The sequence below is a fragment of the Lactuca sativa genome, chromosome 8 (assembly GCF_002870075.4).
Source record: "Lactuca sativa cultivar Salinas chromosome 8, Lsat_Salinas_v11, whole genome shotgun sequence".
In the NCBI taxonomy this organism is placed as follows: domain Eukaryota; kingdom Viridiplantae; phylum Streptophyta; class Magnoliopsida; order Asterales; family Asteraceae; genus Lactuca; species Lactuca sativa.
In genome coordinates, this window is record NC_056630.2 from 267,803,063 (window position 1) to 267,817,935 (window position 14,873).

The 14,873-nt window shown below is 32.7% G+C and overlaps 1 protein-coding gene across 1 annotated transcript; it reads left to right on the forward strand.

The window, feature by feature from the left end:
• Positions 1-4,865: 4,865 nt before the first annotated feature.
• On the forward strand, positions 4,866-9,269 carry LOC111911633 (two-component response regulator EHD1). Its single transcript, XM_052766726.1, has 4 exons — positions 4,866-5,274; positions 5,369-5,445; positions 9,071-9,148; positions 9,252-9,269. The coding sequence occupies exons 1-4, from the start codon at positions 4,866-4,868 to the stop codon at positions 9,267-9,269; spliced, it is 582 nt and encodes a 193-aa protein (XP_052622686.1).
• The last annotated feature ends 5,604 nt before the right edge of the window (positions 9,270-14,873 follow it).

Sequence of the window (14,873 nt, forward strand, 5' to 3'; positions counted from 1 at the left end):
AACTGTTTCCCATTGGTTCAACACCTGTTCCTTCTCTTTGGCTTGTTTAAACTTTTCTTCCACAATCTCTTTTTTAGTTTTTTCCTTCTTAGTGGCCATCCTTGAGAGACTTGGCTTCCTAACCTATTGGTTTCACATCGACCTTACCTCAGCTGCAAACATTGGTTTCAAAGTGACCTTCTTCCCCTAAAATATCAGTTCATACTCATTTATTCTCCCTCGGTGCATCACATCCATGTCATATTGTCATGTTCGTCCCAACAGAATGTGACATGCATCCACTGGAATTACATCACAAAGCACCTTATCCTCAAAAGATCTCATCTTCAAACGCACCTGGACCTGCCTAGTCACTATCACCTCGTTTCCATCATCCAACCAATGTACTAAATATGGGTTTAGGTGGGATGTTGTCACCAAACTCAATTTTGACACCATTTCACTAGTTGCCACATTTGTACAACTTCCCCGTCGATAATGACGCAACAACCCTTTTCTCCCACCAGGCACTTTGTATGAAAGATCTGGTCTCATTGATCTGAATCAAGGTGAATTATTTTGACTGATCATTGAGAAATCCCCTTTTTCTTTCTTGAATAATAACGTCGGCTCAACCACAACAAATCAACAACACCTCAACAAGAGTTCTCTTTTTTTTTCCTGAACAACAACAAAGATAAAACCTAACAGGTAATTTTTTTGTTTTTTTTTTACAAGAACAGCAACGACAAATTAACAAAATCCCAAAGGAACTTGGGGATCTGATACCACAACTGATGCGTATTTGGACCTCAAATACGACTCTTGTACAGGAACAAAGAACACTTGAATTAAAGAAAAGAACAAGTAAAGAAAATGATAGATTTGAAGTCCAAACTAGACATATAGTTTGAATCTTCTATAAAAACAAACCAAGACCTATTGGTTTGAGTTCAAGATCAAAATTAGGAGGTACGTCCCAACCAAGATAATATTTGAATTGTACGCAACAATTCGATAAGATGAACACAAGTTCAAATGTTTATAAACTTCAATAAACTACATCCTTACAAATGATAGAACTTGGCTTTTGTAGCGTTACAAAAGATAAATAATAATAAATCAAAAGACACCTACTTATTATGCCATTTAATGGTTTATTTAACATACTAAAGATTAATTAATAAAATTAAAGAAAAACGGCTTCATCATTGAAATTGACTTTTCAGCTCCCGAGTGTGACCTTTCTAAGGCGACTCTTAGAATTCTAAGACCCTGCATTCGCATCCTAACTCCCCTGAATGGAATTCGCTTTCGCATCCAATTTCTGCTTCACATCCATCCACTTCTTTGCTACGAGCCACAAGTGAATGTGAACAACATCACAACAAACATCAAATGAATGCAACCAGGTGCGATTGATCACAATCAACCATAACAACCAACAATGAAACTTGGTTCCCAACCATCCCATTCGCAATGAGTCAAATGGTTCGACTCTAATGTGTTTCGATTGCTTGGACCATATCACAACGTCTCACATCCAACCACTAGTCGCTTTCTTTTGCCTCTAATTGCAGTCATTTTACGACTTTCGCAACTAAAATCAATGGGAACCGGTCGCAATCTACCATTGTAATCACTTAAGATCGGGTTAGAACATGAACTTGGCCAATCACAATCCACGCACGTATCAATTCTGAAATTAGAAGTTCTAGGATAGACCTCTCCAATCAATATACTATTGTTAATATTCAAACAAGGATTTTTGACAATAGTCTACCCTTATTTAGTGTAAATAATATAAAATAATCAAAACTCGACAATAATATTATAAGAAGTTTAATTTATTAGCACATCGACCACGCATCCACTTAGAACTAGATGTCTAAGGCTCAATACAACCAAACCACACCTTTTCCTTTAAAGCTTAAAATATTTTTGATGGAAGTACAAGAAGTAAATTATATTATCAATAAAACCATCCACATACTTAATGATCACATTTACAATCCTTTTTTGCTCTATAAGAGCCTCTAAGTTGGTTAAGGCATGTAAGCACGCTAGCTTCCAAATAAAAACTGCTTAATGTGTGGATTCGATACAAGGTGAATCTTGGGGTAGATAGATATGAAATCAACAAATCATGTTCACTGTTTCTCTTTCGCCCTGAACATTAGGATTCAATACAAAGTGAATCTTGGAGCATTTAGATATCCAATCAACATATCATGTTTTCCATTTCTTGTTCCCCTTTGAGAACATGCATCAATAAATACTTGTCAATATGTTACTTAGTCTAGAACTTACATCTATTCTCCTTTCTTATTATTACCAATATGACATTTATTTACATTACTCGATCTATTACAACAATCATTAAAGGAATTTGATTTATCGAACTTTTCCACACACACAAAGATCATACATAAACGAAGCCAAATAGAATTTAAAGAAGCTATATAATTTTCAAATTTGCCACCATATTATAAATAGAGTTAGATGAAAACATAATATGGTAACTGAGAATCTATATTGCTAATGGATCCTATAAGGTCAGTTTCCTCATTGATATTTCTCCTTTATGTTTGTGTTAATAAGAATTTTAATGTAAGACAATCCATATGGAATAATAAAAGATTCGAACACAAAACATTAATTTTGTTTATTGATTGTAGAATGTTAATATTCACTCAAGAGTTTTAGATAAGGAAAAACATGAGTATACGTAATCATTTATGACAAAACTAGACAAGGTTGAATAATTCGTGGATTCCAGAGCTGAAGAATATTTTTGGATAAACTACCTAGATAGATCAAGATGTCATAGATAACTTAGGCTGCTAGCTTTTCCAAGGCATGTTAGGCTGGTAGACAGGTAGGATGGTAGGTAACTTGAGTTGCCAGCAAGCATACCTATATCCAACATGTTTTTTTAACAATTAGGATGTTAGGTAACCTGGGTTGATCTTTAAGCTATCTATGGATGGAGTAGGACCACCTCCATAGGATCTACCTTTTAGACCCTACAATGGGTGTTGTATCTTGACCTTGTATGGGCCCACAACCTATTGACCTTATATTCTTCATGTTTACAAATAATCTTTCCTTATATACAACTATCTACTCTATGACAGCTAACTTGTGTTAAATCATCTTTTATTTCCCCATTATGCACTTATGTTAATTCTTATTACATATAATGGTAAGTGAAACTAAAATCATGAATTCACATCAAAAACTTGAATTGAGAAAACATCTTCAAATGTTATTTTGATGAGGTAGTTGATAATGGATCCACCAATTTCTCTGCTTTCCCTCAGGATTTAGAATTGACTTCCTACTATTGTCCCACCTAGGATAATTATTCACAATATTTAACCATATTTTTCATTTTGTATTATAAAATGTTGCCAATTTGCATCAACATAATTAAATTACACCCTTAAAACCCTATATTTCTAATGAATTTTCCTTTTACTCATTCTTTCTAAGAACTTTCCTCTATAGTATGTAATTCTTTAATTTAAGGGAGCCTACCTATGTTTTGTAAAAGAAGATTACCATCCTCATTGAATTACTAGTTAGCATCACTAAAAGATGATTCTTGAAAAGGGCCAACTTGGAGCACATGACTTCTAATAGTGGAAGACATCAAAGATACATGGAAATTTCTATAATATTGATTGTTCTTCATGTGATTGAGTTGACCCTTGGACAACACTAGAAAAAAACAATCACTTCATGTCTAATTTTCAAAAATCACCATTCTTCTTACCCTTAACAACTAATTAGTGTTGAGGAAAATACAAATCGTGCCACATATATCAATATAATTATATCACTTTTCTTGATATCAAATATATCATTTAATATTTATTTTTTTAGTAGAGATTAATCATAATTATATCTATTTGAAGGCATCTTTGACCCGATACTATCATACTATATATCATGTCAACATACATTTTTTGGTGTAAAGTTACTTGGACCCAATAAAATTTTATGTATGTAGTTTTGATCCCTCAAGTCTAAGTTTATATATTTCTAGTTTCTTTCTATTCTTTTAAATTTAAAATAATATACTTCTATTTAATTTATTTGTATTAAAACACAAAATTATATTTTTGTAAACAAATGTCTTTTATTTATCTAAATAACTTATACTTGTGGAATTTTTATTTGACAAAATGTTTGATTTGATAATATAACAATTATTTTATACTAATTATACACAAATTATTTGTTTAATTGGTATACATGTTTAGTAATATAATTTATAACTTTATTTGAACAAAAATATATGTAAGATAAATTTATAAAAAAATATATAGTATTTCGATAAACTAAATAAGTTAGAAAAATGGAATATGCTTGGAGTACTAATGTTGGTGTAAAAATTAGAGTTAGAGGTGGCGATGAATCATTACCTCTATCATTTGTATACTATTTTTGGTACAAAAAAATAATGTTATGGTTAAGGATGGTGTACACATTATTTGTATGATTTCAAATTTCTATTAGAATATTATCATATTTATTATAAAAATATACTAGTTTAGTTTTCATAATCTTCTTTTGTTTTATGTATTTGCTTTAGTTACACCTGTGGATCATGGTGGCACTGCCTTAGAAATACTATCCAAAAGGTCGGAAAAATTTGATCTTGTACTAATAGATAGTACCTTGAGTGATATCGATGCACATATGTTACTTAGAATAACAAGAAACATGAATCTGCAAGCAATACGTGAGTTCAAGATTACACCCTTAATTTTACCTCTCTAAATTTCTAGTCTAATGATCTCCCTTTGTGTTCATGTTTCTTAAAATTATTTTTTTTCAAGATAAATGGATTTTGCTCATTCATATTCTTATTTTAAGTGATGTCCAAGGAAGATGATGATCAAACTCTGCTAAAAGCTTTGAAGGATGGAGCTTTACTTGTTCTGAAGCGCCCCCTTACCGGTGATAGGCTAAGGCTACTAAGACAACATGTCATCAGAAAGAGGATACAAAATCTTAACAACCCTAATGTTATAGATAAGTTTCGCCGTATAGAAAATCTTGGTAACCCTAACATCACATATAACTTTAGTCATGTACCAAATATTCGCAACGTTAATGTTGCAAATGCATTTCCTTGGGTCATGAAAAAAGAGCCAATCATGTATGATGGGGATGCGACAGAATGTAAGAGTGTATGTAGTAAGAGGAAGAGTAAGATGCGCCTTGTATGGACTCCAGAACTACATGAAAGGTTTATGGATGCTATTGGTCAATTGGGTGAAGGAAGTAAATATATTTCTTCATGTCAATACTCATTTTTTCATAAATAACTGCTTTTAATATCTTGTATTACTAAATAAATATTTTATTTCCATTGTAGGGTGTATTCCTAAGTTAATACATGAGCAGATGGGCGTACCTGGTATTACAAGAGCACAAATTTCTAGCCATCTACAGGTTAGCTATTCAATCATATATACACTAATATAATTCATTATGCTTGATTTTCTTTTTTAGATCTATATCACATGTTTAATGAGAATCTTGTATGAGCATCTAGTATATTTTATGATTGTTTTGCCCCATACGAGTATTACAAGAACTACATTTGATGTTTATGGATCTATATCACATGTTTAACCATGTAACGAGACAAAGTTTCATCTCTTTCCTATGAGCACTTGGTATTAGTTAGTGTCAGTGAGTGTAGTTCACCTATTGTAGAGAATCTTATATGGGAGTCAAGTATTTCCTAGCATTTTTTCCCTATACTAGAGAAGTAGTTGGCTTGCATCCATCTAAGAGCTAACGGGACCATTTAAAAACTCTTCAAAATAGACCATCAACGCACTACTTGTATTCAATATCCTTTTTCATTCTTCTATTATATATATATATATATATATATATATATATATATATATATATATATATATATATATATATATATATATATATTACCCTTTACTTTCTAATTAGTTGGTTATACATAAACATATTAAATAGAAATTATTTTATAATTTATGCTATTATAAATTCACAATTTTAAAATGAGAATAATATTGAAATGTTATGTAAAATTTTTTAGCTTTATAAGAATGTTTTGTTATGTTAAATAATATAAAAGTTATTAATAAACGACTATATAAGTATGTGACCCGGTCATAAACTTCTTAAATATTTTACGTTTATGAATAGTAGGAAGAGGTTTATGAAATGTAAAAAAAAGTTAGTATTATTCACAAGACATTGTTATGACTAACAATAAAGATGCTTTCATACATGACATCTTTTTAAAATGAAAGGTTAGTGATTTTACAAACATTGTTTTGAGAGAGGTCATGTAGTTTATAAAGATATTGCTATTAAGAGAAGCAATTTTTGGAGACATGGTTTATAATAAGAATCCCCAAAAAGTTTACGTAGGATTTCACTATAAACGGATCAAGGTATACCATACAAATCTCTTATCCCAATAATGATACAATGTTATGTAAAATGACAATATTGGCCTCTAACCTTACTAAGGACCTCCTTAAGGGTATTCTTAAATCATTTCCTTTTACTCATGTGATTTGAACTATATATGAGTCTTACTTGGGTGATATCCTTCTTAAGTTTGTTACATGTGTTCTAATTAGGGGGTATCTTTGCTAAGTTATCATAGGCGTTACGCTTAAATTAGGGGTTGTATACCTTTTAATTTTGGCATCATTTGGGGCCCGAGTAACTTAGCTTTTATCATACCTCGACATTTTTGTATGAAATATTATGAGGTTGTTGGTTATTTAGGGTCCTTCAAAGTCGATAACATGATCAACTTTACATACTCATAGAAAGGGAGACATATGGGGATACAACTATACACCATAAGGTCGGCCAAGCCACTAAAACTATAATACATTCATACATACACAATAAGGGAACAAGCCCATAGTCATAACAAGATGCCATGATTAAATGTACAGAGTGAACTTGAACTCATGAAGCTGAGAGATTAGAAGTAGTGGTGTTTAAAATCAAATATCAGAAATATCGGATAGTGAACTTTGGTATCCGAACCCATATCCGAAGTTGTGGATATCTGAATTTTCTCTATCAGATTTTTAGTTATCCAAAAGTTAGATACAAATTTGAATACCAAAATTGGATAGCTAGAATTCTTAGATTTTAGCCAGCATTTACTATCAAAGTAATCAAACAACCGTTGTTAATCTTTTAACATAGAGAAAACATAAATCACACAACTAAAAACCTTTTAAAATTTGATTCAAAACACACAGTTAGCCTATTATTCACTAAATATTAACAAAAAAAGAGTTAAAAACAGTCACACATTATTCTTAATGTAGCTTAGAGATCTAGATGCTAAAACACTAACCATCAAAAACCAATAACATGTTCTAACTTGAAAAATAATTCAAGTTAAGTAACAATAATAACATCACCTAACACATATGTATTATAACTATAGGAACCGTGAATTAGAAAAATAACATATGATGTTAAATAGCATAATCATAAAATCTTAAAAAAGAAAAAGAACCATGTATGTATAAACAAAATGTCACATTTACCGGATAATCCTAACCTAAAAAGCTATCTTCGTAAGATCCATTTTAAATAATAACATAAAATATATTTATAAAATTATAAAAATCATATTTTTAGATTTCGAGTATCTGAAATATCCGAAATTCATAAAAATCACTATAAGTATCCAAATTTTAAAAAGCATAAATCCAAATTTCAGATATCCGAAAACCAGGAAAATTTTGATCATATTTCAGATATTTAAGATTAGATTTTGGGACTTGAATATTTCTGAAGCCCTTTGGTTTGAAGGTTGTGTTGAAGATATCTTGCGTACTGTGATATGGAATAAATATTTAAGGATACTAACATGATCGAGAGCAACCATCTCACAAACAAAATGGATGTCTACCTCAATGTGTTTTGTGCTTAGTTGTTGATCTAGGTTGGTGGAAAGATATATCATACTGACAATATTACAATAAATGATTTTGGTCTTCAATAGGAGGGTCAAAGGCATCCATATTTTCTTGAGTACCAGATAGGTTGTGACATGGCTCGTAGTTGGACATGTAAGCATACTCAAGGATGTTAAGAACATATTTATGTTGATTGATTAACATGCACAAGTAATTGTAATATAAAAATATTCCAAGACACTAATTTACATATCTGAGGTCAGTTATGGTAACATCTTTGCTAAGAGAAGAAATAATATGTTGAAGTAGTATTAGCAATGAGGCAGTGGTAACAATGTTACCCACTTAAAGCAAAAAGTATGCCATGGATTGACCATTTCGATAATGAAAAGAGATTAGTCGCATAGGCTCTAGAAGAACCATGGTTGAGACAAAAATCGAGCAAACCTCCTAGAACATGAACAAGGTGTTGTTTAAAGTCTTATAAAGATCCCCAAAGATGACAAGCATAGTCGGGATATCGTGGATTATATGGAGGTTGGTATATGTTTACAGTCTCTTGTAGATACGCATAAATGAATGCATTACTTATGTCTAGCTAATAGATTGGTCATTGAAGTGAGTTCGCGAGATAGAAGATTGTCTAAGTAGTATCCATTTTAACTATCAAGCTAAAGATCTCAAAAAAAATGGATACTCATTCATTATTTTTTTCCCATTATCCATCAGTTGATATATATAATGAGCTAAAGTTACATCAATGATATGCTTCTTTTTAATTATGTATAATGAGTGAAAAAAATTGAAACCTAATCATCTAGGAACGAAAGTTGATGTGCCATTTTTAATTAGTCTATTGTATTCGCCATTTATAACATTGAACCAATATGGATACTTTAAAGCATGTGAATATGAATAGGTATGGATATCGGTTTAGGTGATGGGATTAAGTCAGGTTATGGGTCTAATATGTCATATATGGATTGGCTTTCCATATGGAGACGAGACGTAGTCATATGTTAGGCTTTGGTAACAACTGCCATAATGGATTATTAGGCAAAATTTAGGTGATAGCTATTGATAAGAGAGGTTGTCGATGAGAGAGCATCAATGTTAAATTCTTTTATCAGGTTAGAGTTGTTGTTTTCGAGGAGGCAACAACGTATGAGTTATTAGAGAGGTTGTTGAAGGTGTGGGTGTATGGGCAGGTAAGAAACTTTAGAGGGATGGGTAAGCGACTTATAAAGAAGGTCGGCCATATCTAAAATGACATGTTGGGAAATGATTATTTTCAATGTTGACATATCATAGCACTGTTACTCTCGATAAATGGATAGATGTCTAAGGAATAGGCATGGTGTAGTATATAGAGAAAACATACAATTAGTGGTGAGATGTGGATAACATAGTCACCCTTAAAACATATAGGTCATAGGAGGATGATGTTGATGGGTTTTAGCCATAAGAACATCCTATGTGCTCATGCAACCCTAATGCTTGGATCTAGGTTTCTCTATTGTACATGCAATTCATCCAAGACTATAAAGTCTAAGATCTTACCAATATAACATATGAATTAGGGTTTAGATCATATCTTGATTGTTATGTAGCAATAACAATCTCAAATCGTTCTTGTATTGACTTTAGAAAGCTTAGAGTCACAAATGTCACTCCTCTAATGGTTCACAAACACCAAGAGCAAGAGGATGAAGAAGAGAAGAGAAGGAGGCTCTCAAAAACGTGTGGAAACCCTAACTAATTAGTTCTCCACGTTTTTGGGGCTTAAGGGTTCCTTAAATAGTGAGACTATTAAGGTTATCTAACAAGGAAACCCTAATTTGGATGCTTAGGCCCTAAGCAACCCATGTACTCCTTTCTTAAAGGCCTTTGGACGATTTCTAATGGGATTCCCCATAGAATTCGTCCACCCCTTTAATATGGAGTCCATTAGCCCAATATTCAACTATCATACAATTGACAGTTCTAGTCCGTTAAGTTTAATTAATGTCTTTTAGCCACAAACTTCATTCTTATTAATTCTTGACTAATATTAATTAAACAATATGATTTCTCCATTTATATATTATTCTCATAATATATTAATAAATCGTAATTAATCCTTTCTCTCCACAATTCATCCTATCAAGTTGCTTTGATGAAGGCAACCCAAAAGGACCATGCACCATCGGGTCAAGTACATACCAAAATAGTTATGGACTTAGACACTAATCCAACAGTCTCCCACTTGGATAAGTCTAATAACTATTCTGCGTATGACTTCAGATCCTGATCTGCAATCGTAGCTTTCTAAAGTCGCTGTCAACTCTGATCTTATCAGATACGCGTGTCCTTTAGATTAGGGATCATATATTCCTCCATTCTAGATATCGTATAGACTGAGACATGGATCTAAATCATTCTCTTTGTCTATGTGCTATTTCCCGAATTCAGATTTATGACGACTGACAACAGACTACAATTGAACACATCAATTTAGTCCCGGCTTGGCCAAGCGCTTAGGTGCCATCACTAAATCATCGAGGGGCCCACAGATATCGCTTTTATCCTACTTTGGATAAAAGAAACGGATAAAATTTGACTCAATGCTTTCTTGCACTCACTCACCAAATCACACACAACAATATAGTTTATAACACCAAGTTACTGGTGCGTTTACATATTATCAATGTGCAACCGACTTGCAAGATACAACTCACACATCTCGGTTTCAAGAATATAAGATGTTATCGTCTCACTAATCACTTGTGATAAAATCCATGAAGTGATCCATGTGAACGTGGGTTTAATCCAATGCTCAAATCATATTCATAAGCACTCATGAACGTTGCAGCAAACATTTGCTTATGTCCAATACACTTTGGACAATCCACACACCAATTCACGACAGTCTTCATTCATATCTACTTCCAACATATGAACGACTGTGGCCCGTTCGAATAATTTGACTGTTCTCAACCAATTAAATTATTCAGGAAGTCAAAACATGCAAAGTGAAACACAAGGATAATACTAATCCCATATGGCCTCAAACCTTTGAGTATAAATAAAACACCTTTTATTTATCACCACATCGATTACTCATTATTTGTCGTTTCGGGTAATCAATTTCTTACTTGAATTATTACCACACTTGTCCCATGCTCTTAGCATGCACACAATGTTTACCTATGGTTCTTACTTTTTGAAATAGATCAAATGAACACATTACCAATCATACTCATTTCACAACTCCCAATCCTTTCTATAAGTGAAAGAATATCAAATTCTTGCCACTTATAGAATATGCTAGATTCTAACATTTTATGTAATGATCCTTTCATAATATCACTGCACTAAAGTCACAAGGACTATTGCCAATGAAAGTACAAAGTCCTCTATCGGAGATTGTTACAAGACAATTCCATAGATGTGATGTCTTTCACTCAAAGTACATTCCTTTGAACATCCTTTTGCATAAAAGTTTCTAATCTAGACATTGATTCTTAATATCTAACTCCCAATATGGAAACCTTTCCATACTTACCATATGACAACTCATTATTAATAGAATCTTATCTATTCATAATAATGTCGATATGGTCCATCAAATACTATACCTCCAACTACTCACAAGCGACCAATCCTCGGCGAACTTTGGATTGTCCTTTGATAGTTGTTTAATTATCTTAGTCAAAACCGATTCTTGTCCTTTTCCCTCTAATTGCGCTAGACATTTGGAAAAATTTTAGAATGGTCAAATATTATAGCATTTGCAATCGATCCTATACCCGAAGCGTGTGGGACACAATGCATAATGTCTTACATAAAGATTCGATACTTTATCAATCTTTTTCCATAATATTTTACGTGTCACATTCTCACAATTTGATTTATGAAGAGGGATTCCATAATCATAATCGAAATTTGAGAACGTACTATGTAACCTTGACTAAATTTATTAACATTCCACAACCTAAACCTTTAGATTTGAAATGAAGCATAATATTCTCTCCCTTAATTATAGCAAAACAACTATTCAATCCTTATGACTTTGTAAAGTATAACTCTTGTTTTCTATAATTAATATTGCTAACTTGCAATAGTTGCCTTAATAATCATACAATCATAACATTTATGCTCCCACTATCACGATGATTATTATAACCATAACACTTATGCTCCCATTAGCTTTAACACGTATTCAGAAACAACTTAACTTTCAGAAAAAATAATGCCTATTGAATTTCTTTAAGTTCATATTTCTAATACCCAATGCTTTGATAATCTATTATCAAGGCTTTATAAACTTATACACCTTTGCCTTATATAGTTCATGTGTGTGTCTTAAACAATTCAGACAAATTGTCAAATCTCACAATTCGAATCATGGAAAGGGATACCGTAACCATAATCAAATTTGAGAGTACAATTTTACAATCGCTATCTTCTTAAAATCTCTCTTAGTGAAAGCATTTCCTCACAGTTATTTTCATGAAGGAGGGAATCTTATGACACTTAGATTTTAATTGTGTATGTGTTCCTATCCATGTGAATTTGTCAAAAACAGAGTTTACGACAAATTCAAACTCATATGGACCGAACTTTCTTAATCTTGATTTCTTGCCTTATGGTAACACGGCTGCCCACCATGTCTTCCAAGTAGTTAAGCAGCTCACCCTTTCCTATCAATGTACTTTTCATTGATCAAGGTCCTTGCCTTTTATGCATTCAAATGAGAACTCATCGAACTCATATGCATAATTAACTCGATTGGAACGACACAGAAACAAGATAACGTCAACACGATAGGTTGTAAACCTCTATTTGTGTGCTAGTGATGATCGACAAGGTTTATTCTTGATTAGTTCTTGAAACTTTTCAAGACCATTAAGACTCCCACTGACTCCTTGATATATAAGATTCTCTTGTCAATAAACATTTCTTGACAATCAAATATTCAAGAGTTAGTGTAGCTTTTATCAAGACAAAACACCATATAAAATTGGTCCTAGTTGGTCTTTGTCTTATCCAAGACATCACAACTTTCCAGTTTCAAATGTACGATAATAAGAAAATCCTTTTCCAAATTCTACACTTGATGAATGTTATAAACCTTCTTAAGACTTGTCACTCAATGTCATAATCTTAACTCTAAGACTTGTTTTGGAACAATGTATGATTGACTTCTTGATTTAACCATTTCTTTAATTCTTGATTCCTCTTCTTAGATAAACAATTGTACTAAGACTTACACAGAGGATTAATTGAGATATGGTTCTTAATCATTAAGAACTATCATAAAACATAAAAGGTACTCTCCCTTCTTCTTAGAATAGAGAAACTTTTATCTTTCTGCTTACTTGATTCTTCTTATTCGTTCTGCTATTGATTTAAACCTTTTCAATCAATTCAGAATTATACTTAATCTTATAAGTATAATCATATTTACTAACCTTTAGTGAATCATGACGAATATCTTTGTTACTCCTGTGGTGGACTTGATCAACACACAACTTTGTGTACTCGATCTCCTAGTCCTTCACTTGACACTTTGTCAACGACTTAGTCTAATTTCCAAATATGAAATTTCTCACTCATCGTGCAACCAAGTTGCATGATTCCAAGTTTTTGTCCAATTGAAACTTGGGCGATGAGAGACTCTCCCTCTTTGGTAAATTCTCGACATTTCCACAATTATCATAATTAAGAATCACATCCATTCGTTGTAGAAATATGCAAACATCAATTTTTCATAATGATTTCATTGCAAGGAAATAAATAAATAAATAAATGAGTCAAATCAAAATTTATTTTATTCATAAAAGCAGCGGAAAACATTTCTCCTTACAATGCAAAATCAACTGAAAAAACTATGTAATCAAATATTCCTAACAACTCTATCATAACTTTCTAAGCTCAAATATAATCTTCAAATCCATGCGATCGAGATCCATTTCTTCATGATTAGACTCATCTTGCTTTCTCATCAAGCTTCCTCTCTTTTTCACTGATCCTGCAAAACATTCAAATGCAATCTTATAACATTATGTATTAAGAATCAATGAAAAGGAACTTAATGGAGTTAGAGAGTGGATTTAACCTGAAGCACAACCATACTCTTTGACTCTCCCAGCTTCTGGACTCTTCAGGCTCTTAGGGCAGACTTGTATCCAACGCCCTTTCTCTTGGCAGCAAACACAGTTCGGTTCTCCTAGAACGTCCTCGGAAGCATGGTTGGTTGGCTTTCCCAACAAATACGCTCCATTGCTTTGCCAAATCATTTCTGATTCAGCAGCAATGAGCATGTAAGTTCGGTCAATGAGTTTTTCGTCATGATCCATCATATAATACTTTCTCTTCAACTCATTATATGATTCGGGAACTGACTGCAGAACCCAATTCACAGCCAACTTATCCAGGAATGACGCACCCAACATTATCAACCAATCGATGTGTGATTTCATTCCTAGAATGTGGGCACACACGGGTTTACCATCTTCATGTTTCATTTCCAATAGGGCTTTAGTGACATTGAACCTTTCAATTCTACGATCTTGTGGGTTAGGGAGAATAACGGGAGGAGGTGGAGGAAGTGAAGCATGATTTCTTGTTCCTCGATCGAATCGTGGAATATCATCTTCTGTGGAATGCTTGTTCCACAGGGTTTGGGAAGACCATAGTTGTCGAACTTTGACATCTACAAAACGGGAGAAAACAAATTCAAGTTAGTTGATCGATTGAGTCCTTAATAAATCACCCAAATGAGATATTAAGGCTAGGACCCAACACAATATTCCACAACTCGGGAGAGGGATGTCGTAACCCTAATTGCAGAACATTTGAAGGTAAGTGAATGACGATTCACTAATTTTCCACCATGAAAAACGAAAAATAGATTAAGTCTTAAATGTATTGAAAACTCCTAGATTCTTT

Bases quoted from the DNA above. Each gene is read 5' to 3' on its own strand.
- LOC111911633 (XM_052766726.1), top strand. From the start codon at position 4,866: ATGTCCAAGGAAGATGATGATCAAACTCTGCTAAAAGCTTTGAAGGAT. The intron at 5,275-5,368 runs GTAAATATATTT...TTTCCATTGTAG, and splicing joins TGGTCAATTGGGTGAAGGAA to GGTGTATTCCTAAGTTAATA. The intron at 5,446-9,070 runs GTTAGCTATTCA...TTCTTTTATCAG, and splicing joins AAATTTCTAGCCATCTACAG to GTTAGAGTTGTTGTTTTCGA.